At 43.8% G+C, this 27,500-nt stretch overlaps 1 protein-coding gene across 3 annotated transcripts; it reads right to left on the bottom strand.

Moving 5' to 3' along the window:
• Nucleotides 1–994: 994 nt before the first annotated feature.
• ASRGL1 (asparaginase and isoaspartyl peptidase 1) lies at nt 995–27,500 on the bottom strand. 3 transcript variants are annotated; one of them, XM_051963851.1, is made up of 8 exons: nt 25,972–26,079; nt 23,144–23,257; nt 21,041–21,235; nt 11,175–11,317; nt 10,390–10,547; nt 5,601–5,719; nt 4,140–4,250; nt 995–2,965 (listed from the first exon to the last, which is right to left on the bottom strand). In XM_051963851.1, exons 1-8 carry the CDS (start codon nt 26,051–26,053, stop codon nt 2,733–2,735), a joined length of 1,155 nt encoding a protein of 384 aa, XP_051819811.1. In that variant the 5' UTR covers nt 26,054–26,079; the 3' UTR covers nt 995–2,732. The 3 variants fall into 3 exon arrangements, with proteins under 3 accessions (XP_051819811.1, XP_051819812.1, XP_051819813.1); XM_051963852.1 differs by having other exon boundaries at nt 21,041–21,229; XM_051963853.1 differs by lacking the exon at nt 25,972–26,079 and adding an exon at nt 27,305–27,500 and having other exon boundaries at nt 2,492–2,965.

Below are 27,500 nucleotides of genomic sequence, written 5' to 3'. Positions count from 1 at the left end.
TTTTTAATTTATAAATGAAATGTCCTGTTTCTCATTAACTGTTTGCCCATTAATTGTTGTTGCAACATGAGAAAAATAATCTAGCCATAGATTTTACTATTGGGGGAAAACTCTGTGGGCCTGTAATTTGTTATCTTTTGATTTCAGGTAGGATTGTCTGGTGATATGAAGCTAATAGTCTGCCATTCAAGGGGAATGCCATGTGTTATCCAAAAGGAGTGCAGTCTGAGAACTGCTGCAAGAGGATATTTGTCCTTGGGAAAAGTTGAGGGCATGACTCTCGAGTTTCCCCATTGTTATTTCCTTTCTGAATAGGAAGTTTCCCTCCCCTCACCAAGTTTGAAGCTGGCTTTTAATCCCCTGTGAATAATGTGGAATTTTGCTGTGTTATTGGCTGTTAATATGACTTTTGCCTGGAATTAAAGCTAAGGGAGATTTCCTGTTATGGCTTCTATCAGGTCAGTCTGTGCTGACAGGATAGTCTTGACACTATCTAAATGCATTAATACTAAAACATCTCTGAATTACAATAGCATGCAAGTATTAAAGATCTTATTTATCTGAATTTGTGTAATTCCAACTAAGTGTTCCTGCATTTGCTATGTACTTGCTAACATTGATTATAAGATTAAGTCCTTGAAGAAGCTTCTTCTTTTGAGGTGCTATGGGGATAATATTCTCAAAAAGGGTAATAAGACAAAGATATGTTTTCTAATTAACTGAAACAGTAAATTTTTGTTTTCTCTAAGAATAAGTTTGTATTTATATACTCAAGAGAAATACTCTGGAATATGTATACTCATACAAAGTTATTGCTTTACATAAATTTGCATTACGTAAATTGGATTTCTCAGTGATGACCTCGGTTCCAGCTGCTGGCAGGTGACAGGGACAACTGGTATACTTACCAGGGGACCTCCACTACAGATACTGAAATTGCTCTGCTTGCTTTTTTTGGGGGGAGGGGGAACGACAAAAGAATTGAAAAGGGGGCTTAGAGTGGAAAGAAGAGCCATAGGTCTTGAGTTTATTTTAGTAACAAGTTCTCAAAATCACCTTTATAAAGTTAAATTTTCTGCTCTTGCAGTATCAATATTAAAAAGACAACGTACTCATTTTGTATGTCTGGCCTTCATAGATCTTTAGGATTGGTTCTTCAGTCTGTCGATGGCAGTGTTGGGTACAGGGTTTAGGTAAAGACAGAAACAGCAAGTGCTATATCAAAACTGAAATTCTCTCATTTAGCTTCAGGTGAATCATGGCTTCCTAATTTGATGCTCTTGTTAATGGGACCAGAACCCAAAGTCTTGAGCTGGTTTTCACATAAATTACTGGAAAACCAAATTTAGGAAGTTGTGCTAAATTATACTAAGACTTGTTATTGGCAGATTTTAACAAAATTACCTAGCAATTTCTAAAAATGATTTGAAGAAGGAAATCTACCAGGAGTAGTTTCCTTCAGAACTAGTCTGAAAATAAGATTTCAGAATGCCCAAGGGAAAATGTTAGACAAAATGTGATTAAATGGCAATTGGGTCATGAGGAGACTGGATGTTATTTAATACTGATTATCATATTGCTTCAACTTTTTGTTTCATGGAGCTTTAAGTTTTGGGGGGGTTAGTTTGGTGACATGAAAATCTCCATTTTCAAATTAGCCCATGGTGAGTCCTCTAAGTAGTTTGGTCTACAACCTTAGTTTACCTACAGAGTTTAACAAAGTTTGTCTCCTTAAGGGACACGTGAAATGATTGTGCTTATATTCTTTGTGCCTCTTACCCCACCCCTTTAATTTAGCCCCTTTAGATAGACTATCATTTTGTCCAGAAATCCCTGATAAAGCATTTCAATAAGTGATCCTGGGGGTTAAGAACCTCAGGATCAAAGAGGGGAATGTTACATAAAAAACAGCAGAGTAAATTCATTTTGCCTTTATCTGTCATTTTGTAATATAAAGTTCCAACTTTTTGCAATCGTGGGAAAGTCCTACCTCAGTATCTCCCGATCCTCTCTGTCCATAAGGAACAAGGTGGCTCAAAACCCTACATCCTGCTCTTTCTTGCTTTAACTGCATATCAACTGTGCAGAAACCAAGGTTCTGGGTCCTGGCAAGGGACAAAAGCCCGATTTGTTTTGCTTTTTGTGTGTGAGGCAATTGAGGTCACACAGCCAGTATGTGTCGGATTCTGATGCTAGATTAGAACTCTGGTCCTCCCTCCTGCCTCCCCGGAGCTGGCACTTTATCCATTGCGCCACCTACCTGTCTCTTGCTCTCATTTGTTTCTACAACTGCCTGAGTGGCTAAACACGGCATCACGTGGATGTAACTAGTCGGTGTCTCTATTCCACCGTTAACCAAAAATCCCCCCTGTCTTTCTCACAAGTGCCCTCAGAGCCACAGCTTTTGTAAAAGCCCAAAGTCTCTTCTAAGATGGAAGCTTTCATGCTTTCTTTCAGATTCAAGACCCAAAGAATCAGTCGAGAGAATGGCTAATGCTAGCTCCTCTGCCATCTTGAGGCAAGTCTCGCTTTGACCTTTATTTCATAGTGGGCCAAAAATAGAAAATTTTAGAATCTGTTTTGATCAAGGACACAAATCAAGTGTGACAGGGTGCATGATTCCTCCAAATGTACAGCTACGAGAGTAAGGTAAAGCTCTCCTGAATGTTACCGTTGCCTAGGCTGGAGACCAGCCCACTTTATTCATCCTCTTCCTATCCCAGACCTGGCACTCAGATACATGGGTTAGGGGATTTGTTTTTGCCGATGTCAGTGATGTGCACCATCCCGGGGACAATTCCAAACTGAAGCTTGTCGTCCTTGGCCGAGGCCCAGGGCATGGAGACCGAGGTCCACCTTGCGGCCCATTCTCCTGATTTGTCAACCACAATGATGCCGCCTAAACCTTTGACCCTGGTCTTCATGTAACACAAGGCGGCATCAGCAGCCTCTTGCGGCTTCTTTCCTAAAAACAAGAGGCAGTGGTTATGGAGCAATTCCTGGCCATCATGCAGAGAAATACGAGAGGACGTACACAGGCCTGCTGACGAGCAGATTGCCTCCCAAGACTTTTATTTTTCTTGTACAAATGATTTTCATTGAATTGCTCAAACTGGGGTCCAATAAATTCTTCACGTGATTCTGGGCCTCGAGGGCCACCCGAGAAAGGCCAGCAGAGCCCTCTCAGCTCTTCCCTCCAACTTCTCCTCTTTCTAACTCCCAAAGTTCTCTGGGCAAGGGAACCAAATCCCTCGCTTAAAAAAGTATTCTCACTCTAGATCCTTGTAGGGAGGTGGCGGCGGAATAGGGAACACAATCTACAAAGGAGATGCTGCCCGCGGGCTCCCATGGAGTCTCACAAGAGCAGTCAAGGGGCAGCACAGATGGAGGAGGGGGCGGTTTCAGGGCTCAATGATTTCCAACAATGTGCAACGCTCCATCTCCTGCCATAGACCACGGGCCTGCCACAGCTCAGTGGAGGCTCACCAGGAGGCCCCAAGGTGAAAATGTCTGCATCAGCCTGAGGCGAAGCTGGGGCACAGACAGGCTGGGATGACCAGACAATTCATCATTCCCAGCCCCTGTTCTCATTTGGGCCCATAAGAGTTTAGTTCAGTGGTCCCATCTTTGAAAACATCCCCCACTCTAAGGAAGCCACGGGACAAGTACTTGAGGGAGGGACAGTCCCTAAGCCTAGAATCAGAGGGTGGGAGGGTCCTCAGCAGCCTCTAATCCAAGCCCCACTAGAATCCCCTGAGCAGCAGATGTCTGGCCTCTGCCTGAGCCTTTGCAGAGCCCATTCCCCCTTCAGCACTTGGATAGCTCCAGGGGAACTTCCTCAAATGTCCCCAGTTTGTCACTGGGCCCCAACCTGACCATGGTCCTTTAGATGAAGTCTGAGCAAGGCAGAGGTCCTGAGGGGCAGCCTGGGGGCTGGGAACTTGCCGGACTGCCCCATTTTTCTGCTAATTCACCTGGAGCTTGGGGAGCTCGTGTGAAGCCGAAGCTCAGTGCCAAGTGCAAGATTTTACATTTATCCCTAACGAGCGACACCTTATCAGACTCGGCCCCACGAACACACTTCTGGAGTCTGTCCTCTTGAGCTATAGACACAGACTACGAGGATTGCAAATAAGTACCTTGCTGCAGATGGAAGATAGCCAGTCGGGCGAGATTCACCTTTATTATGCTCTCCCCGTGCCCAGTGGTAGAAACTGCCCCGATATCATTGTCGGCATAGCCCCCAGAACCTGTCCGAAAAAGAAGACCAGCGTTCTTATGAGGGGTCAACGAGAGGCCCAAAGGCTATTTATTGCTGCAGCCTGCAGGGAGCTGAGAAAGCTGGTTAATACTCCTCGGCCCCTCATACAGAGGACTGAACTCGATCATCTAAAGGTCCCTTCAAACTGAAAATTTGGACATTTTGTGGTTTTATTGCTGGGGGGTGGTTAGGGGTAGGAAAAATCACTCGAGCCTCAAAAACCCACTCATGAAAAGACCTCCCTCACTTTCAGTGGTTTAGAGGTGGGTTCTGGGGTATATGTATGGATATGTGTCAGTGTGTACATGTATGTGTGTATAGGTACATATGTGTGTATGATTAGTTGGGCTTCTGGGGAGCATGCATTTTGCCACCTGGCTGCAGTCAAATTTCCATGAGGAAAGGGTGCCTCTGGCTCCTTTTCTTCATTCTACCTGGGATATTACTAGGAAACTCCGGGGAAGTCTTGGGTAGCTAAGAAGAGGTAACTATCTCCACGTAGAAGCATACATGTGCATCTCTGTGTGTACATGCAAACATGTATAAGTTTACACACACATCTCAACGTGAGTAAGCACCTGAAACTTCTCAGCTAAAGGAGGAACTTCCTGCTGAGTGTCCTGCTACGTACTCACAGCTGGACTTTTCTCCCCGTGTGGATCACAAGTGGCCTGAGCAGGCTGGACCACCATGGGGGTGCCCTGAAGGCTGACGACTGCTCCAATGGGCACTTTCTGGCCAGAATTTGTCTGGAAAGGAGAAGCTGTGGGCCATAGTTTAAAGCTACATTGGAGATTTTCAGCTCTGAGCTGAGAATGCTTTGGAAAAATGGGAAAACCTCCCTTCTCTTCCAGAATCAAACCCCAAATTTTTGAAGGCCATTTGTGTGTTCCTTCCTGCATTAAGAGTCAGCATTGGGAGGGATTTTGGTTTTATAATAAACTGAATCATAAATGAAGGCCCGGGGAAGGGGATCATGCCCTTCAAAAGTAATCTGTTATTCTTATTCCTACCAAAAAAAAGATCAATATGATTTTTTTGACCCAGAAACCAAAGCCCATTTCACCCCTGGAATTAAGCCCAACATACTTTATATAAATTTAAGGTAACCTAAACCGCAAGTATCACTTATTTGAAATGGTGAATTATTCTGACTTTGATTATATTATATTTTCTTTCTTTCTCCACTTCCGATCTCTGCCCATGGAGCAGATTCTCTAAGACCAAAGTTGTGGGAAATTCTCGGCAAGAATTAAGATGGCCACGCATGAATTTAGTGCTTGGAAGGGAAGAAAGCAGGTGGGTAGGGGTGCAGGGGAAATCATCGGCATAACCTTACCTACACATGGCGAATCCCCTACGCGGCCAACCATTTTATTAATGATTCCTCCGGTGGATGTTGCATAAGCCAGGTTTCCATGTTTGTCAAGGGCCACAGCACCCACCGTACCAGTGTTTCTGAAAAACAGCAGCAGAACAGAGAGCTAGACTGAAGCTTATAATGCAAGCTTTAATAAAGTCCCAGTTCAACAAAACCCAATTGTACCCAGGCCAGAAAATGACGCCAAAAGGAGGTCGCTGGCTGTTTATTCTGCAGAAGCTAGACAGAAGAGGCCATTGATGATGTGTTTTTAACATCCACAAGGACCAACATTGACCAAAGAGATCCCTAACTCTCTTCTCTGTTCCTTAAGTAGGTAAATCTGTGAGCTGGGAAATGAGAAAAGCCTCTTCTGTGTGGACCTCTCCTCTCCCACTTTTTTTTTCTCCCCAGCTTCCTCCATTCATTTTTGTCTTCCTCCTCCCATCTTTTTGCAGTGGGATAGAAAAGATCTCCAGGAACTCATTTTAAGAACTAGGGGGTGACCCATTTAGAAGATCCCGCTAGAAGGAACCAGAAGATCTGATTTTGTCTTGCTTAGGGAACAGAGGCACTTTTGGAGTGCCCTCCTCTTTCCCAGTAGCTGAGAATGACTGGAAATAACAGAATGTGTGAAGTCCATATAGAAATGGCAAAGAGCAGAATTTGGTTTTCTGAAGGCAACAGAACCTCAACAAGCTCTCCTTGAAAGGCTGAAATGACTCATGCTGCCATTAGGAAAGGGTCGGACACTTTGGACTCACAGACCTGATCAAGAAGGCTTTAAGCTGAAAATTAAAGGGAAGGAAAACAGCTCTCATAAAACTGGATGTGAAGCAGGGTTACAGGTAAGATCAAGAAAGAAAACAAGGAAGTGGATGGTGACACAGGAAAAAGCTGACAAATGGATCTAGCAGAAGATGGCCCCAGAAATACCTTGCCAAAACCTGATGGGGAACATCTGGTTCAGGAAAAAAGGACAGAGAAAGATATGTCTTGGAGAGCACGCTAAGGACCGTAAAGCAGGATGTGGCTGCCTGAACATCTGTCAAAAGCAGAATTCTGGAGGAATCCCCCAACAACTTTGCTGAATTTACTGATATTTTTACAACGAGGCCTGACCAGGCCTTCCTTCTTACGAAGGGCCACCACTTCCCTCTGGCCTCTAGGACAAAATACAATTGGCTGTCACTTTAAGCCCTTAAAATCCGGTTGGGGCTGATCTTCCAAGTCTTACTACATATTCATTTACTCAGTGGTCTGGCCAAACTGGCCTGTCTGTTGCATCTCCTCCCTGTGTGCCTTTGCCTAGGCTGCCCCCCCCACCTGCAGTGCCCTCCCTCCTGGCTCTTAGAATCACAAGCTTTCTTCAAAGCCCAATCCAAGTACCTCTTCCCAATCTTCATCCCGCCAGTTGCTAGGGTCCTCTCCCACAAAATTACTCTGTTCCTACTTTTCTGCATCCAAATTATTTTTTCCCCAAGAGGATAAACTCCCCAAGGACAGAAACTGTTTAATTTTTGTCTTTGTTTTTCTGATGCCCAGCACAGTTCTTGAAACAGTATGAGTTGGAAAATGCTTGTTGAGTGAATGAATGAATGAATGAATGACTCTGGAAACAATGATCTGGCTCATACTCAGCAACTTCTAGAATGAGTAATTCAATAAATGTTGGGGAGCATTTAGTCATCCTTACTTTTTATTCCTAATGGAAAGAGACTCACTAAAAACAAAACCATTCCAAATAGATCCCATGTAATAGAGATAATACATTTTTGTACCTACATGAGGAAAACAATTTCAAGACAACCTAATTTTTTTACATCATTACTGGCCTGGAGGACCAGAGGGATGTTGTAGACACAGCCTATCTTGATTTCAGAAACTCCCTAAAAGCTATTAGAAATAATTCATACCTTTAGCAAAGTTGCAGGATATAAAATAAACCCACATAAGTCATCAGCATTCTTATACATCACTAACAAAATCCAACAGCAAGAGATACAAAGAGAAATTCCATTTAAAATAATTATCAAGATCAATTCTGATGGGCGTGGCCTTCTTCAACAATGAGATGAACCAAAGCAGCTCCAATAGAGCAGTCATGAACTGAACCAGCTACACCCAGCGAAAGAACTCTGGGAGATGACTAGGAACCACTACATAGCATTCCCAATCCCTCTATTTTTGCCCGCCTACATTTTTGATTTCCTTCACAGGCTAATAGTACACTATTTCAGAGTCCGATTCTTTTTGTGCAGCAAAATAACTGTTAGGACATGTATACTTATATTGTACTTAATTTATACTTTAACATACTTAACATGTATTGGTCAAACTGCCATCGGTGGGGAGGGCATGCAGGGAAGGAAGGGAAAAATTGGAACAAAAGTTTTGGCAATTGTCAATGTTGTAAAATTACCCATGCATATGACTTCTAAATAAAAAGCTAAAAAATAAATAAATAAAATATAACTATCAATAGGATAAAATATTTGGGAATCTATCTGCCAAAGGAAACTCAGGCACTATATGAGCAAAACTACAAACCACTTTCACACAAATAAAGTCAGATCAGAAACTCACTGGACACATTTTTCACCCTACCTTCATGGATAAAATGACAAAGTATGAACTGAATGAGAGTAAGAAGAGTTGGTAGGGGTGGTTCACAGACAGCTGGATGGATAGCTGTGCCCAAAGACTACTGACAGTGGATCCAGGTGAATCTGACCAGGGGGCACTTTAACGATTGGCCAAGAGGTTGCCTATGTCCTGGTTAATATTTTTTTGGATACTTGGATGAAAATATAAAAGACACACTTATCAGAGAAGGCCCAAAGTTGAGGAAAGTAGACAGTGGGTACGCATTTAAGTGAGGAAATTATAAGCCAAAAAGATCTTCAAAATTATGGGCTGAAATGGGAAAAAACAATTGATTTTTGAAACCTTAACACCCAAAGTCCACTATGAGAGATCTGGAATATCCAAAATCTGGAGAGTGTTGGCAGAAGGATGAGTGGGCAGGGAAGGTACATAAATCATGTCACTTATAAAGGCTTCAAGGAACTTGGGATGTCAAATGAGGGAACAGCTTAGGGGGATCTGAGCACGATCACATTAAAAGGGAGCTATTTTATATGGCTGCAGAAGGCCGAACCAAGGTATAAGCTGATTTGTTGTAAGAGCTTCCTAAGAGCGAAGGAGAGGGATGCAAGCCTCTGTCCTTCCAAATTGGGCAGTAACAGGAGAGCTGCCTCAGGAAGCAGTTGGTGCCAGGGCACCCCAAGTGTCCTGGCAATGGGCTGCCTCACGAGGCGGTTTCTTTGTTCTCCACTCTCAGAGAGGACATGACTTGCAAGTGAATTGGATTTAAGTGAAGGAGGGCTGTGCAACATCACCAAGCTCATTTTCTCTCCAGAGCCACAGGAGTGCAGGGGCAAGATAGAGATAAGACAGCTGAGATGGCTATGGACACAATGGGAGATCTTGGCCTTTTGAAGCCAAGGTCTTTATCAGGTCTCAGTTTGACTGAGGCAACATGCATTCATAGCTGGGTAAGAAATGAGGCAGAGAATGGCCTTTTTCACCTTTTAAAAAAATCAAATCTGGAAGAGGAAGACCTTCAGAGTTTTAGGCCAAAACAACCACAACTCCAAGCCATCAGAGAACAAACAATGACCAAATGAGGCTTGGGCATGAACTTATTGTTGGCCAATCAATGATAGCTAGAATGATTTGGGTTTAATCTAGGCCATTATGGCTTGTGAGATATTTCAATGATCAAAATTTATTTTCCTTTGGGCAGAGGACCTACAGGTAAGGATATATAGAGAGAGGGAAGGAAGGAAGGAAAGAAAGGAGGGAGGGAGGAAGTGAAGGAGGAAGGAAGGAAGGAAAGAAAGGAGGAAGGAAGAAAGGAAAGAAAGAAGGGAGGGAGGAAGGAAGGGAGGGAAAAAGGGAGGGAGAGAGAGAGAGGGAAGGAAAAAAGGAAGGAAGAGAAAGAAGGAAGGGAGAGAAGGAGGGAAGGAGGGAGGGAAGAAATGAGTTGAGAAAAAGAAAGAAGGAAAGAAAGGAAGAAAGAAAGAAGGAAAGAAAGAGAAAGAAAGGAAAGACGAAAGGAGGAATGAAGAGCTGCATTGCCTGTTTTTCATCCTTTGTTCTTGAAGAGGACCAGATGTATGAAGAGGCATTATGTGGGAGGAAAGATTCAAGGATTGTCAAAGTCCTTTCCTCCTTTGTTAGATGGTTATATTGTCTTCACAAGCATCTCAAATTGAAGTCATGACCTACCGTACATTTCAAAGTTTTTTGTTGTATTTAATATGCTTCAAACAAGTGGGCTATTACTCCCTGGACTCTGAAACTCATTACAAAAAAACTTCAAGACTTTGTCAGTTTAAACTGGGTCATAACACAGAATGGTGTAAGGGTCAAGTAGATGAAAAGCCCAGAAGGGAATCTGTAAAGGGCAGGTAAACCCTTCCAGAATATTTGCTGCTCCTGAAAAAGCAGCTCAGGACACACATTCTCCTGCCTTCCCTGGTTCTGATTCCTGGTCGACCTCATCAGAATCACTCTCTGAGAAACTTATGCTAACTGAGTCTGACTTTTTCCTTCCTGGTGGGATTGGTGTTTTCTTATATGAAGGGATGAAATGGAATGGTGTTTGAGGTGTGTCATGTAGGAGACTGAATACTTTTCTAAGTTTTAGGACACTGGGAAAAGTTCTCCAAATCTACAACTCGGAGTCACGGGAAATACTTACTTGTCGGGTTCTGTCATGCAAGCACTTTTTTCAGCTTTTTCTTTTTTTAGACGTTTGACGTTTCGTTCCGTTATTAGTTTTTCGCAAGGAATGATTGGAATCCCCATGCTCTTAGCAAAACATGTTGCACCTCGATCAGTCAAGAATGAGTGATTTGTCTGATTCGGAAAGGGGAGGAAAATCATTAGACCGGAGCTATCCTGAGCGTGTGAAGGCGGGTACACCTTCGGAGCACAAAGGCAAATTCCACTGCTTAGTTTTTTTCTGGCAGGAACTGGAGCTGCTGGGAAAATCGATCTTTCCCGTACAGATACCACTCAATCTGTGGTTGTCGTAAGAAAAGCCATCAGTTGATGGCTAACTTGTTAGTGGTCCAATTGGTGTCTCAATGGGAAGAAAACAGTACGGGGGAAAGCTTAAGGTCCCACATTTGTTCCCAGAGTACCATGGACCAGCATAGACCAGTGATGGACTCTCACATAACATTATTTAGATCCATTTCACCTGTTTTAGAGAACCATGCCAGGAACACAAGCTTTTCGTGGCTGTTACAGCTCTTAAGCCTGAGGCATGTCACTGAGAAATGATGGGAAAAAGATGCTCAGGAGCAGCTAACTAATGGAATGGATAGAGCACCAGGCCAGAAGCCAGGAGGACCTGAGTTCAAATCTGGCCTCAGTCACTTAATACTTCCTGGCGGTGGAACCCTGGGCAAATCACTTAACCCCAATTGCCTCAGCAAAAAGAGAAAGAAAAAGAAAAAGATGCTCCTAGTTTAGCTGTACCTTTTCCATAACAAGGCGGGCGACTTTAATGGGATTTGCGATGCTCTTAATTGAAGACACAGCTCCTGAGTTCAGACTTTTTCCATCCATGATACTAGCATCCATTTCAATTTGGCCATCCTCATTCAAGACAGATCCATGACCTACAAGAAAGAGAGAGAGAACAAGGAAGAATTACTATGTAACCAGTCATTTGCCAGTGTGTGAAGTACTGGGATACAAGTTTTCCCACCTACTGCATTTGTATAGTTTATAAGTCCCAAAAGCTTCTATGCACCTGGGAAAGTGAATGTATAGGTGAGTTGAGGCGGGAGAAAGTATTAACCATTTAGGATAAGAAATGGAGGCATAAGGAGCACATGTTAAGTTCAGACCTGAGCTGAGCCTTGAAGGAAGATAAGAATTCTGAGACACAGAAATGAGAGCAAAAATGACTTGATTCAGATTTGTTGGCTTTTTGAGAACCAGATTTAATTTCAATTTGTTCTTGGCTTGGAATGACTGCCAATTAAAATCCAATTTCATGGGAACACTGGACAAAGAACAAAACAATGTTCTGGTTTCCATGGCATTTGCTGCAGATATACCGCTACCGGTTTAAATTTAAGCAGGCTAAAAGTGTCACCCCCAAATTTGGGAGACTCAGGTCAGTGATATTAAGTGATCCACATAATATAGCACAGGCAAGAAGTTAATTAAGAGTCAGTATTTGAACCCAGTTCCCAACTCCAGATCAAGGGCTATCTCTGCCTGGGCCAAAGCCTCATCTGAACAAAGAGCATGTGAGGGTCATCAAAGGCTCGAGCCTGTGGGTTTTAGCATTAGTCTCATGAAAACAAGCAATCTGCCCAGAAATAGTGAACTACAGTATGGTTCCCACTGGGGTAGCTACTAGAGTGACTGAGAGTGGGTCAGTGAGGGAAATCTAGGGGAAGAGAGTGGGATGGAGGGGGGCAAGAAATGCTTAGGACGAAGCTGTCTTACAAAATAATCCTCCAAATTCAATTAGAAGCATGGGCTCTGTTAAAATCTCATTAGAACGGTTTCTATTTCCTTTCAGTTGTTTCAATTTTGGGGGAAACATCAGTAAAGAATTAAAAAAATTAAGCATTGTAAAGTGGGTAGGGCCAAAGTTAATAAAGGGCCAAACCAAAGTAATAGGTATTTTCTTTTACACATTCAGACACAATCCGTTCTTTCTCCAGGTATGGATAACATTTTTCATTCTAAGTTTAAAGGCCGTAGTTTACATTTGTTTTTAACTTTTGAGTTCCACTGTATGGACATGTATACATATATTGTATTTAATTTATACTTTAACATATTTAACATGTATTGGACTACCTGCCATTTGGGGGAGGGGATGGGGGAAAGGAGGGAAAAAGTTGGAACAAAAGGTTTTGCAATTGTTAATGCTGCAAAATTACCCATGCATATATCTTGTAAATAAAAAGCTATAATAATAAAAATAAATAAATAATTTTTTAAATTAAAAAAACTTTTGAGTTCCAGACTCTCTCCCTCCACTTCCCATTAAGAAAGGCCACCTGAAGTTATACAAAACATTTCCATAAAATCCTAAGAATTTTCTAAAGGCCTAAAAGAGCACTGTGCTTAGTGCTAGGGAAGGCACAGAAAATGGAGTCAGTTTCTCTGAAATGCTTTGAGGAAGACATAAGGATCAAAACAGGCAGGCTCTAAGTAAATGTGAATGTGGAGGTGGAATGGTACAATAGAAAGGATCTCTCGGATCCTCAGGACCTGAGTTAAAATCCTGGCTCTTCCTCAAACTATCTGCTCGGGTGAGTCATTTAGTGTCTCTGGCATCAGTTTCTCTGCTTGCAAATGAAAAAAGACCAGACCAGATGAAACGGGGTATCGAGAGGGTTAGAAAAAGGTATTGTGTTCTTCTGATAGATATGGACAGAACCCACTATTTATCAAATAGGCTGTTCCTTTTTGGGGGTAGAAAGAGAGAGTTTTTATTCCCCTTAATTTCCTTTTCCCTTTTGTTCTCACCCCAGAAGCCACATGTCGCAAAAGATTCCAAGGTTTTCATGGATGACTACTAGAAACCTAAGGCACTCAACAGCCCCTTACACCTTTACACTCATTCCATCCCTGGTACTTTTTAACTCCAAAAGGATAATGTCCTGGTTTGTTTTATCTTAAAAGGGGGAGCAAGGACTACTGGGCTTATACCCCAGAAAGATAGTAAAGAAGGGAAAGGGACCTGTATGTGCCAAAATGTTTGTGGCAACCCTGTTCGTAGTGGCAAGAAAATGGAAAATGAATGGATGCCCATCAATTGGAGAATGGTTGAGTAAACTGTGGTATATGAATGTTATGGAATATTATTGTTCTGTAAGAAATGACCAGCAGGATGAATACAAAGAAGACTGGCGAGACTTACATGAACTGATGCTAAGTGAAATGAGCAGAACCAGGAGATCATTATGTACCTCAACAACGATACTGTATGAGCATGTATTCTGATGGAAATGGATTTCTTCGACAAAGAGATCTAACTCAGTTTCAATTGATCAAGGATGGACAGAAGCAACTACACCCAGAGAAAGAACACTGGGAAATGAATGTAAACTGTTTGCATTTTGGTTTTTTTTTCCCAGGTTATTTATACCTTCTGAATCCAATTCTTCCTGTGCAACAAAAGAACTGTTCGGTTCTGCACACATATATTGTATCTTTTGTGACCTATTTAACATGTATAGGACTGCTTGCCATCTGGGGGAGGGGGTGGAGGGAGGGAGGGGAAAAGTCAGAACAAGGGATAATGTTGTAAAAAAAAAAAAAAAACTACCCAGGCATGGTCTCTGTCAATAAAAAGTTATAATTATTTAAAAAAAGAAAAAGAAAAAGAAAATCAAGAGAGATAGAGGAAAAAGTAGGGAAAGAATTGAGGTGTAAAAGGAAATACTAAAAGCTAATGAGGAAAAGCAAAATTGGCCAATTGGAAAAAGAGGTACAAAAGCTCATTGAGGAAAACAATTCCTTAAAAAAGAGAATTGATCTGATGGACATGGCTCACTTCAACAATGAGATGATTCAAACTAATTCCAGTTGTTCAGTAATGAAGAGAGCCATCTATACCCAGAGAGAGAACTAAGGGAACTGAGTGTGGACCACAACGTAGCATTCTCACTCTTTTTGTTGTTGCTTGCTTGCATTTTATTCTGTTGCTTCTTTTTCTTTCTTTTTTTTTTTTACTGGTTTGATTTGAGTTTTCTTGTGCAGCACAATAACTGTATAAATATGTATGCATATATTGAACTTAACATATAATTTCTACCATGTTTAACTTCTATTGGATTACTTGCCATCTAGGGGAGGGCATGGGGGAAGGAAGGGAAAATTGGAAGACAAGGTTTTGCAAGAGTTAATGTTAAAGAATTGTCCATGCATATGTTTTGAAAAATAAAAAGCCTTAATTTTTTTAAAAAGAGAGAATTGAGCAAATGGAAGCTAATAACTTTATGAGAAAACAAGATAAAATAAAGAAAAGCCCCCCCCCAAAAAAAAAGAAAGAAAAACAGGAAAAATGTGAAATATCTCATTGGAAAAACAACTAATGTGGAAAACAGATCTAAGAGAATTTAAAAATTATTGGTCTATCTGAAAGTCCTGGTCAAAAAAAAAAAAAAGAGCTGGACATAATCTTTCAAGAAATTATCAAGGAAAACTATTCTGATATTCTAGAACCAGAGGATGAAATAGAAATTGAAAGAATCCTCCTGAAAGAAATCCCAAAATGAAAACTCCTGGAAATAATAGCCAAATTCCAGAACTCCCAGGTCAAGGAAAAAATATTGCAAGCAGCCAGAAAAAAACAATTCAAGTATAGTAGAGCCATAGTCAGGATAACAAAAAGACTTAACAGCTTCTAAATTAAAGAACCAGATGGTTTGAAATAGGATATTCCAGAGTGCAATGGAGCTAGAATTGCAAACAAGAATCACTTAACCAGCAAAATTAAGTATAATGTACATAATATATACAGAGATGTACTGGAGCTATCTCATATCAACTCAAAAGAACTAGTTGTTGAGTTTTCAGGATGAATATTTGCAACTTAGAAATTAGCAAACAATAAGACAAGAACTTGATTTATTGTTTGTCTAGATATAATAAAATGAAAATGTTAATGCAAAAAAAAAAAAAAAAAAAAAGAAAAGGTGAGCAAGAGACAGAGATGGGGCAGGGAATGATATCTGTTAATGATTCAAAGGCCAGAGTGCTCGAGCAATTCAAGGGACCTATAGAAGGAATGCTGCCTGCTAGTTGCGTCATCACATGGGATGTGCTACTCTACGGTGGAGTGGGCCATCTATTCAGCAATTGTAGCAAGGGAAAGGATTCTCCAGGTGTCCCCCCAAAAGGCAGGATCTTGTATTTCATGAGTCAGTTTTACCATTTAATGTACAGTAGAATTTTAGCATTTGTGGAAATTGCTATAATTTGAGAGTTATATGTTTTGTGTCAAGAGAGATTTTCAAAGGCAGAATGGATTTCTGGGTCTTTGCATTTTCTCTGTAAGCAATGTTGCTTAGAATTAACCAAGAATCTGACAGATTTGTATGTAAAAGACGGGCTACAGGAGGTATCTGATATTAATGATCAAAGATTGCTGGCTACAGTTATTTTATCACCAACAAGAAATCCCATTGGAATGAGAGTCTGGAAGGTAGCATTTACTTATTAGCGAACCAGGAATGTAAAGGAGGGGAAGATTGGTCCTGATGCTTGCCTAGCCTATTGTCCATACTTTGGGTATCTGCAGACCAGCATCTGAGATTGTGGCTTTTGCTGGTCATGTTCTTGAATTTGGTTTCCTGAAGTTTCTGGACATGTCTAGTGCTCTTCTTCCAACATTGTCGCCAGTCCCTTAGATTAATCTGTCTTCCTTCTCCCCTTTCAGTTTAAAACTCTTCTGATTAGATTTGTAACACATCAGGCAAACAGATATATTCCCCCCTCCCAATTTTTGTAAGCTGTGATCCACTGCTTACTAAAAGCCTCTTATCCCTTGGAGATTTAGCTTGGTATATAGATACGAACAGTTTTCTGTCTTCCTCCTCCCTTTCTACTTTAAAACTCTTCTGATTAAATTTGTAACACATCAGGCAAATAGATTTCCCCCCAATTTTTGTAAGCTGTGATCCACTGCTTGCTAAAAGCCCAGCAGCCCTAGACTTTAAGGCAAATGGTGTTTTGGGACATGATCTCCTTAACCAGCCATTCCTTTCTAAATCTGCCCGTCTTCTGACAGGAGGCACCTAGCTGCAACAGACGATCCGATATTTTTACTTCTGAAGACTCAAATCTTCGTTTTCATCAAGCACCAGATCACTCAAGTTCTCAGTGATATGATTAACCTGGACAAAATGCAGTGATCAGGGCAGCATAATGAACCCAGGGTGGGTTTCCTGGACATATGATAGGTTTGTGAGATGGGCAGGATTCTGTCCCAGGAAAAGAGCCCTCCAAAGGGAGCTTCATTCACGGGTTCCTCATCATTTCTACCTATTACAGTGAGGACCGAGAGCTGCTCACAGCCCAGGAGTGAAGTTCTCACCGATGGCTTAGCTGAGTGGGTTCTCCTGATGGCTAGGCCTTTCCTCTCAGCCCCCATGAGGGGAGCTGCAGTCAGCGGCTTAAAGAAGCATTCTCTTGGTTTCTCCCTTGGGGGTTCTTAACCTGGTTGGGGTCTATGAACTTTTTTTAAAATTCTGGTAATTACTTCAATAATTGGTTTCCTTTGTAATCTTAGATATTTGACTCTGTGCATTTAATAACATTATTCTGCAAAAGGGCCCATGGGTTTCATTCAACTGCCTGTCCAAAGGTTCCCGGGCACAGATAAGCGCCGTGTGCACCATACATTATGCACTCCCTGGCCAGGGAAAACAAATAAGACAACAGATGGTTCGTGGGCCTCTTTTTTTTTTGCAGGAGTTCTTCTGCAAAGCCTCGTTTCTGCTGCTGTCCATAGTGCCCAGTGCACGTGCCCGGCTTTTCTGCATGAGTCTCTGGGGAATCTCACGGGCAGAGCTTACTTTACAGAGCTGGGAAGAGGAAGGAGCGACGAGCATTTCTGGAAGTGGCAGCTAGACTACAGGGCCTCAGGCAGGTTGCGAGAAGTTGGGTGTGAGGTGTGGAAACATTTGTCCTTTTTTCCCTTAAGCGGGTCATGGCACTAGCTAAAACTTGGACCTGTAGGAGATTAACCGCTGAACAGTGGGGAAGTTCTGGGAGCAGTCAGGAGCTGCTCTCCTTTGGAAAATGGGTGTGGGATGAAGGAATCAGGTGCTGTCTGTGAACTGGGAGACTGGGAGGGAAAGGCAGAAAGGGGCTACATCTGCAAAAGGGAAGGTCCTGGGAGGACAAAACCAAAATCTTTAGCCATCTGTGGTTCCCTGGGAAAATGGGCTTTTAGGGTGATATTCTGACTAGGCTATAGAGGGGCATCAATTATAGCAGAGTCTAGCTGGTTAAAGATGGTTCCTACTGCTTTGGGGAGATGAGACCATGATTCAACTTTGGCCACACGTCCTCTGTCCTTCCAGTACTATGGGGACATTCTCTGCTCTGGTGTGTGGGGAGCTCACTGCCTGAAGCCCTTTCAGCCTCTTGTGGCCTCACGGGCTGACGCTGGGCTTCGGCTCTTGACAGAAACAAGGTAAATAACTCTTTAAGGGTGAGGACAGAGGAGGAATCTGGTCCCACCAGTGATGAATATTTCTTAGTCGAGGACCAGGAAGACTTGGACCAAAGAGACTTTTTTCTATAGGAAAATTCAGGAAAAAGAGAGGGCAGGGCCATCTCCTAGTGCAGCAGGGGCATGACTAGAACTTCCCAGGCTCTGGGCACCTCTCTTCTACCTCATCTGAGACTATGTATCTGGATGCTAGCTCAGTGGGTATTGAAGATCCCTGTGAGCGGAGGTAGAAAATACAAAGAGAGAAGAGAGTCGGGTAAAAGGTGGAGTATTATAAGCCCTTAAAGCCAGAAAGCAGCTCAGGGATCATTCAATCTGAACATCTTCATTTTGGGGCCGAAGGACCCAGACCTTGTGCCTCCTTCTCTGAGGTGCTGGTAATCCAGTGACATCAGATGGGAATCAAGATAGGAGAGGAATTAGTTCACTGGACATGTCGCCCTACGCTCTCTCCTGTACCCCAGCAGGAACACTGCCTCTTTCATCTTGATGGTCTATGGCCTAACAACCTCCACCTAGGAAGATTCCTTGTATTTTTATTGGGTGAACTGGAATTCCTTGGTTGATAGTGAACTCTGGGGATCAGACAAGATGGAGTTTCCCTTCTTCGGAAGTGTACCCCAAGCCCATGATAAAGAAGCCTCAAGATCAGCATCATCCCCAACAGCAAGCTGGTCAGCCACAGGCATTCCTGGGATGGGGTGGGCCCTAAGCATGATGGGGAGGGAGGCTTTGGCGCAAGAAGCTTGGGAAGGTGTCCAATGGGCAGAGCAGCATGAACCTGCCCTCTTCCTCTGGGTAATACTTTCAGTCCTGATAATGAAAATTCAAGTCCTGCTCTGTATGTAGTGCTTGCTAATTTCCAAGGTGTAAATCTCACCCTGAAATCTAAACGATTGGCTCCCTGGTGAGGTGGCCCCAGTATGCCCTGCCCTCTCTGGCTGGGAGATGGGCATCTAGTACTCTGTTGGACCAGGATTTTCCCTAACCACCGAAGACCAAAAAAGTAGATGCAGTTTGACTCTGGAGAAGGCCTCCAGCAGGGAGGGCCTCTGAGCTCCAAGCACATACTTGTGGAAAAGTACAGGGATCACTCAATGGGCCAGCTTCTTTGTTGTGGGGACTGGCCCTTCCAGTAGGGAAGGATACCCTAGAGAACAGGCCCTGGTCCATAGTTTGCCAAGCCCTGGTCTATAACTCCCGTCACTGAAGAAGTCCCACAATGGGGGAGCCTGAATGGGACTTGGACAAAGCTGCCTTAATGAAGAAATGAGTTGATCTGTCCCTTTTCAAGACTGAGAATGAGAAACAAATCTGTTTTTACTGGTTTCAGATGCTTAAAAGACTTATGAGGGGCCTTCTGGGAACAACGTCTTGGATCGAATTTGAAAGGGAAAAAAAAAAAGATCTGAGATAAGTTTTTATAAAATGGACATTTTTTCCTTCCTGGAAGATTTCAGAGTTTGCCTCTTTCTTCTCTGAACCATCTGCTTCCCCTACCCTATCTGAACTTCTGACCCGAAATTATTTCCCAACAGTTTTGATTCCAAGCTTGCCTTTGTGGGAACCTAAGTTACCTGGGGGACAGGAGGGGGAAAGAAGGGCGGGGACGGAGTGTGCTTTCCCAGAAGGAGATGGGAAAACAGGAGTTAGTCTCTCAAATATCTTTTCTTTTCAGTCCTCAGCAGACAAAGGTGAATCAGTGCTTGAACGGACTCCCCCGTCTGCTGCTGTTCCGTTCTAAGCTGTTGATTTACATCTGTCCTAACAGGATGGTACCTACCCCACCGAGCAATGAAAGAGAAGTGCTCTGTCAGCTTTCAGACAGACCCGGGTGCCATTATGATGTTTAGCTTGCTACAGACCATACACCCCGTATCAGCGTTAACGGATGGGGAAGAAGTCTTTTGTTTCTTTAGAGAATTATGGAATCTCAGAACAGGAGAGAACCATGGAGGCCACTGAGCCCAATCCATACTGGAATGGACCCTCCCCGCCTTACAGAATCTCTGGCAAGGGCTTATTCACTCATGAGCTGGACCTTTGCATAACAACCCTCAGTGAAAAGGAGCCGAACCTGGGGGAGGGGGTGTTGGAATGGGGCTTTCTAGGATGGGCTGGAAGTTAACACGTAGATGGGGAAGGATAACCTGTTCTTGGGACTGGGAAAGGAAAGCACGGGTTCTATTCGAGGGAGCAAAGAGTAGCTGAATTTAATTTCAGCTAATTTAACTGAAATACATAGTTCAGGAAAGAGAAAATTATAAAATTAAGACTGGAAAGAGATGATGGTCCCCTCTTGTAAGAGGCTCTGAGAAAGTGTGGGCCAAGAACTCCATGAATCAGCAAAACAACGAATGTAATTTTAGGCTATGGCAAGAGCATCCAAAGTTAGGGGAGGGATCATCCTCTGCTTCTCTTCAGAGCACTTTGGACACTTTGCTTTCACTTCTGGGTGCCACATTTTCCAAAGGATGCCGATAAACTTGAGGAGCACCCAGAAGAGGGCCACAAAGGCCAGCCTTCAGATCATGTGGACGGCTGAAAAGGCTTGGGGGTTTCTCTTTCTTCTGGGGGACAAGTGGGGGACACGCCACAAAAGCTGTTTTCAAGTACCAGAAGGGCTGTATCATGTAGATGGACTGGAGGGTCAGAGTAAGAGGCAGCTTTATGTCAGGAAAGCCTGTGAAGGCACGGGTGGGCTATCTTGGGAGGCAAGGGGCTCTCCCTTAAAGAAAGGTCAGATGATCATTGTCAAGCATGCTAGAGATGAGATTCTTATCCAGAGTTCCAAAGACTCTTTCAATTCTGAGGGTAACATGACTACAACTACAGGAGAAAAAAGAGCTTTGGAAAGATGGATCAGAGAGCAAAGGGAGGGGAGAGAACAGAGAAAGTCTGACTGGGAACCCAGTTGAGTGGTCTAGACAGGAGCCAGTCCTAGCGCTGGGGGGGCGGGGGGGGTGAAGAGTTGGCGAGAAAACAAGTGATGAAGGATGGGTGGTGTGGAGCCAGTGATATAAATGAGTGAGGGAAGAATGAAACATAGAGCCAAGATTCTGGCCATGATGAAGGCGTCATTCGCCCGGCATGTACCCTTGTCTTGTTCGCTTCCGCCCCACGAACTTACCTGCATTGAATTCGGGGTCATCCTCTAAAGCCACCACAGCCCCTTCGACAGCGTCAACGGCACTCCCGCCTTCTTTCAGAATGTTGTAGCCCAGCATAGCGGCTTTGGTCACGCCGTGACGCACTCTTTCTGAACGTTCTTTGGAGATGGAGCCCGCTCCTCCGCCATGAACGACAATTACAGGTTGAACTATATCTGACAACCAAGAGTATGAAAACTGAGAGCTTTTCGGGACAATGGCTGGTGATCCCCAGGTGAGATTTTTGTTAAGGATAATTCCGATATAACTATCTGTGGAGAGCCTACTGTGCGCCAGCTTAATGATAAGCACAGATTTCACAAATATTTCATCTGAATCTCCTGATTCAGAATGTCCTAATCCCCATTTTAAAATGAGGAAACTGAGGCAGACAGAGATGTGACCTGCCCAGAGTTGCACTGCTAAGAAGTATCCGAAACTGGATTTGAATCCGAATCTTCCTGACTTCAGGCCTCTCTGCCTCTCCCTAGCTCTACTGACACAGCTACAGCGACAACTCTATACAGCTCTCTTTTTTCTCTCTACTTAATTTGTTCTTTGGTCACATGGGACTTTGTGATCCTGTTTGATGTTTTCTTGGCAGAGATCCTGGAATGTTGCCATTTCCTTCTCCAGTTCATTTTATAGATTAGGAAACTGAGGCAAATAGGCTGAAGTGACCTGTCCAGGATTACACAATATCTGGGGCAGGATTTGAACTTTGGGCTTCCCAACTCCAGGCCCAGAACTCATCCCCTGAGCCACCTCGCTGCCCTCTATCCAATTAAATCAACCTAATTAACAATTTCTCAATATATCAAGGGTAGATGCAAGCAATCTGGATCACCCCTCCTGCTCATTCCTCATCTACAAACTGTTCTCAATTTAGTTTGTCTTTCTGTGCTCATTCTCATGCTAAATCTGAGGAAACTCATTTGCTGGAGGTAGAATGGAGGCAGCAGCAAGTTGGGACGTGAAGACCGGCTTCTCCATTCCCAAACCTGGGCTCTTTCCATTGCACCACCCTGCCTCCTAATAAAGACAGTGACTACAAATCATTTTTCATTAGAAGTGAGGAACTTCTTTCTACCAAGTCAAGTGAAAGCTCCTCTGCCTTGGGTCCTCACAAAGTGTTTCAGCAGCACCTGAACCCACAACCCTCCCTGAGTTTGGCCTGAAAGTATAATTGGAAAAGAAATGAAAACACAAGAAAACAGAGATAGAGCAATGGGGGTGCCCTCCGGCAACCTTATGATGGCTCCGTGGCCCCCATTTTGATTTGAGTTGGACAGCACTGGCCTAGAGTCTGGAGAGATTAAGGGATCAAGTCTCCTGCCCCATCCCTCTACTCTACGAGTCCCCCTGATCCAGCCCATGACTGCTCCCCTAATGTCTCAAGCCAGAAAGCTTGACAGTGCAGTGACAGATAAGGCTGAGGCTGGCTAAACTGGATAAATTTATACAAATAAATATATGTGGAGACACATATCACCAGGCTGGCTTCAGGGGTATGGAGTAGTTTGTATTTTTGACTCCAGTGACTCTCAGAGATTCTCTCCTACAACCAGGTTTCTTAAAACTTTTTCTACTTGCAAACTTGCATCTCCTTTTTTTGGGTGAGGCAATTGGGGTTACGTGAGTTGCCCAGGGTCACACAGCCAGGAACTGTTAAGTGTCTGAGACCAGAGTTGAACTCAGGTCCTCCTGACTTCAGGGCTGGTGCTCTATCCACTGTGCCACTTGACTGCCCCACTTGCAACCCCTTTTTGCCCCAGAATTTATGTGACCTCAGGTATATACAAATCAAACATTTACTGGTGAGAAATCATCATTTTGTGACCGTCACATTCAGTAACGAGACCCCATGTGAAGTCGTGAACTTGAGTTTTAGAAGCTGGATCCCACAACATGGAGAGGTTTCCATCTTTCTGAGAGAAGAACCCCAATGGGAAATTCTTTTTTTGTGGAGTACCGGCAGCACCCTCCACGCCTCTCATGGCATGGAGGCATTTGTGGGCTCTGACTGTCAAGCCAGAACCAACCCTAGTGGTTCCCACCAAATTGGAAAGGCTTTGGGTACTGACCGGCGTACTGGGATGATTTGGAAGAGGAGTAGGAACGGTGATCAGAGTGGCCCGAGTGGGAGGAGCAAGGGACGTCAGTCATCTTGAAGGTGTTTACTGGGCACTTGATTCCATCTGGGCAAAGAATCACACAATGGCAGGTTAGAGGGGGTCCTTGGGAGGTCGCTGAATCCCCCTTCTTCCCCAGCCCTTCAGTCTCCACCTAGGGCCTGATCTTGCAGGCCCTCACTGCCTGGGCACCCTCCTCTGCATTCTGTCCAGTTTATCCACATGCTCCTAAAAGATGGCCCCAGACCTGAAAGGAGGCAGTCCAGAAATAGGCCTTGGGACTCTTCCCTCCCCAGTCCTGCACTCTACAGATCTCTTTACTGCAGTCTGAAATCGAGGACATTTGGCTGCCATCCCATTCTTAATCCACAAGTGCTAGCCTTCCCGAGATTTCTTCAGGTGAACCATTGAAAATAGCTCCACTATTAGGGAAGCAGTATTTTTTTTTAAAAAACCAAGTCTAAGTCTTTACATTTATTCCCACTAAATGTTATCCTATTAAAGGAAATTCTCAAGAGTTGGTTCTCGACTCTGTTGCACACTGGGTTAACTATTCCTCCTGGCTTTAGGCCATGTGAACAAGCATGCCCTTTATTTCTATCTGAGTCGCTGGCAAAAAAAGTGAAATAGCACAGAGCTGAGCTCAGCTCTCTGGGAGGTTTAACATTCAAACAGTTTCAAAGCCTCCCAATTCTACCATTGCTCACATCTCCTCAACTTCTGCTCAAGCAGTTCTGAGAAACTTTGTCCAATGACCATTCTATTCAGATCTTCAAAGGCTAGAAATGAAGCTAATCCGGTATTTCATTTCATAATTTCCTTTTATTTCATCAATCTAGGATATCTTTTGTACTAACCTCTTCCTTTTTTACATAGATATCCCCTAACTGTTGCTTTAGTAATGTGCTCTGGAGTTTGATCAGGAACAAAGTCAAAGTGTAAGGCCTAAAGTGTAAGGAAACCATTTTTCTAGGTTTTGAAAATTAGGACATTTGTTCTTGCTCAGTCCTTTGGGCAAGCGGTTCTTTCATTTAAAAGATGAGGAAACTGAGGCCCTCAGCCAGGAAGTGGACTTACTAATCTAGGAGTCCCTATGGACCACACACTGACTTCGAAAACCACAAATTACCACATTTTGTTATATTTTTATTAACCATTTCCTAATTACATTTTAATCTGATTCAGGCTACACTGGGAGAATTTGGCACTTCTGTACTAATTTCCACTAGATGCGTACTGCAACAAAGCTATCCTTTCATTCCTCCTTAATTTATTTCTTTTCCTACTCTCCAATCCACAAGCATTATTAAGCACCTACTGTACACCAGCAGCTGTTCCAACCATTCTTTTCTCCTTAAATACTCCTTCCCTGACTCTCATAGGAACAGTTACTTGGAAAAGGGGCTTCTTTCTCATCTCACAATCTTTGACAATTGTCCCTATTTTCTCCTTCCTTATTCCTGTACCTGATAGCATTGACCCTCCTCAAAAAGTCAAACCTCTTTATAGGTTCTCTTTTATAGAGTCTATCTCTTCCCCCCATCTTCAATGTTCCCCTTTCAGCTGGCTTCTTCCATTCTGCCTGAAAACATGCTCAAACTCCACTAACTCCAGCCAAAAACCCTCTGGGGAGGGGGAGCAAAGCACTATCTGCTCCTTTTCTCAACCAAACTTCGAGATCAAGTCATGATTCCTTCACTTCTCCTCTCCTATATCACCTTTCCAAAATTCTCCCTAAATTCAGACTGCCCTTGCCAATGGACTGACTGTCTCTGTCTCTGTGTCTCTGTGTCTCTGTCTCTCTCTCTCTCTCTCTCTCTCTCTCTCTCTCTCTCTCTCTCTCAAACATCTCTTCCTGTGCCCCATGCTGTCCTCTGAGAGCCCACCAGCTTAGTCTCTCTGCATTACAACTAATTCTCCTCATTTGTTCTCCCCATTCTCTCCCTACTTCAAGCACCCTGTGAAAGCTGCTAAAGTGACTAGTAAAAGTGGAGGGCTGGACTCGGACATCCTCCTCTCTTGGCCTCTAAGGCCTCTGGCCTTGAGAATCCTGGAAGAGTCCTTCTCCTGCTGGCCCCAGCTTCCTTTGGATTTCCCTTTCTGCCCATCAAGGTCCAGCCAAATTGTAATTCTTCCAACTCCACTATATCCCGCTTCTGTGCCTATGCCTCTGCTGTGCCCCATGTGGGGAATGGCTCCCTTTGAGGCCCAGCACTACCTCTACACAAAGCTTTTCCTGAGCCCCAAAGCAGCAGGTGCCCCCCTTTTCCTCTGATCTCGATTTTGTTTGAATGTTTTTGTTTTTATTTTCATTCCAAACCCTCTCCCTTCTTCTGCTCCCTTTCCTGACCTATAAAGGTAGTGTGAAATACAATTCTATTTGGTATTTTATCTATATCTGTGATCAATCAATAAATATTTATTAAGCACTTACTGTGTGTCAGGAATTGTGCTTAACACTGAGGAACAATGAGAGGCAAAAGACAGGCTCTTCAGGGAGCTCTCCTTCACACAGCAAGGGCCAAACAAGATCTAGGTCTGATAAACTGGACATGATCCAGTTCACCAGGAAGGAGGTAGAACTGCAGAAGGGAAGCTTCTTCTGTTTTACCCTCCCCCTGCAATGCCATGGGCTCCTGAGGGGCAGGGCTGTTTTACTTCTATCTCTATATTTCTAGAGCCTCCCCACCAATACTTGGCACACAGCAGGCACTTAAAACATGCTTTAAGACTGATCACATAGGAAGTATCAAAAACAAGTTCTGGACTTTGCCCCTCACCTGGAAATACAAAAAAGACAAAAATAGGGTCTGTACCCTCCAGGAGTTTACTTTCCAATGGAGAAGATAAGTCAGTTCCCATCAGTTGGTCAATAAGCACTTATTAAGCCCTTATGATATGCTAGTCATTGTACTGTACATTCTGGAAATAAAGGAAAAACAAACAAAATATGCCAATAGTAACTACAGAGAAACTTTGTACTGTATGCTCTGAAAATACAAGGAAAAAAACAAGCAAAATATACAACTAGTAACATTGTTTTCTACATTCTGGAAATGCAAGAAAAGCTAGTAAAATACACAAATAGTCACTACAGAGTAACATTGTACTCTACCCTCTGGAAATACAAGAAAAACAGACAAAATATTCAGAGTAACCTTGTTCTGAATACTCTGGAAATGCAAGAGAAACAAACAAAATATACAAATGGTAACTACCAAGTAACATTGTACTCTACGCTCTGGAAATACAAGAAAAACAAACAAACTATACAGAGTAACATTGTTCTGAATACTCTGGAAATGCAAGAGAAACAAACAAAATATACAAATGGTAACTACTGAGTACCATTGTACTCTACCCTCTGGAAATGCAAGAGAAACAAACAAAATGTACAAATGGTTACTACCCAATTACATTGTACTCTACCCTCTGGAAATACAAGAAAAACAAAATAAACAAACAGAGTAACATTGTTCTATATACTCTGGAAATACAAAAAAAACAAACAAAATATACCAATAGCAAATAACTACAGAGTAACATTGGGAGGACACAGAGTAGACTCATTAAAACTAGAGGGGTGCAGCCTGGGAGGTAACAAGAGAGCCGTGCAGTGGGGAGAGCCCTAAAGCAGGGAGGCCACTCAGGAGGCTGGGGTGCCAGGGAGGGGGTGCTGGAGGCCTGAGATGGAAGGGGAGAGGAAAGGAGGAGGGGATGGGAGAAGGGGGAAAGGAGAAGAGCTGAGATGGGAGAGGGGGAGACATGGGAGGGGGGATTAGGGGGGACTGACTTGGAGGAGAGGGGATGAAAGGCAAGACCTGGATGGGGGAGGGGGGGAGGAGGAAGAGCGGAATGGGCTGGCGGGTGTTAGAGGGGCAGGAGGGCTTTCTTCGCATCAGTAACAGCTTGTCAATCACTCGGGGCGGGGGGGTCCCTTCCTCTGCCTCATTGGGGTCTGCGCCTCGTTCCTCCCCCCATTCTAGGGCTGGGGGCGGCACCTCCCCGTGGACCCCCCAGGCCCTCAGCCCGGGCCCTAGACAACTCCCCCCGCCCGTCCCCGGGCCGGGGCCTTCCCCAACGGCTCCCGGAGCCCCGTCCGCATCCTCTCACCTCAAGCTTCCCACCCGAATGCGAACGCCCGAGGCTTCCGCGGACTGAAAACGGTTCCTGCGCCTGCGCACGAGCGCCGGCGGGAATCATTACGGTAGGGGGAGGCGCCCGCACGGAGTCCTTACGGGGCGGCCCGAGGGCAGTCGGGACACCGGCGCCGGCCCCCTGCGCCCGGGGCAGCGCTGCGGCGCCCCGG

This window comes from Antechinus flavipes, chromosome 6 (assembly GCF_016432865.1).
Source record: "Antechinus flavipes isolate AdamAnt ecotype Samford, QLD, Australia chromosome 6, AdamAnt_v2, whole genome shotgun sequence".
Classification (NCBI taxonomy): Eukaryota; Metazoa; Chordata; class Mammalia; order Dasyuromorphia; family Dasyuridae; genus Antechinus; species Antechinus flavipes.
Note: the sequence above shows the minus strand (reverse complement) of the source record. Positions and strands in the feature narration are given on the sequence as shown.

Coding starts and splice junctions, on each gene's coding strand:
- ASRGL1 (XM_051963851.1), bottom strand. CDS start 26,053: ATGGGAACTGACTTATCTTCTCCATTGGAAAGTAAACTCCTGGAGGGT. Junction 21,236..23,143: donor CAAATCATCCCAGTACGCCG/GTCAGTACCCAA, acceptor CTTGGTTGTCAG/ATATAGTTCAACCTGTAATT. Junction 5,720..10,389: donor TGCATGACAGAACCCGACAA/GTAAGTATTTCC, acceptor GCTGTTTTTCAG/AAACACTGGTACGGTGGGTG.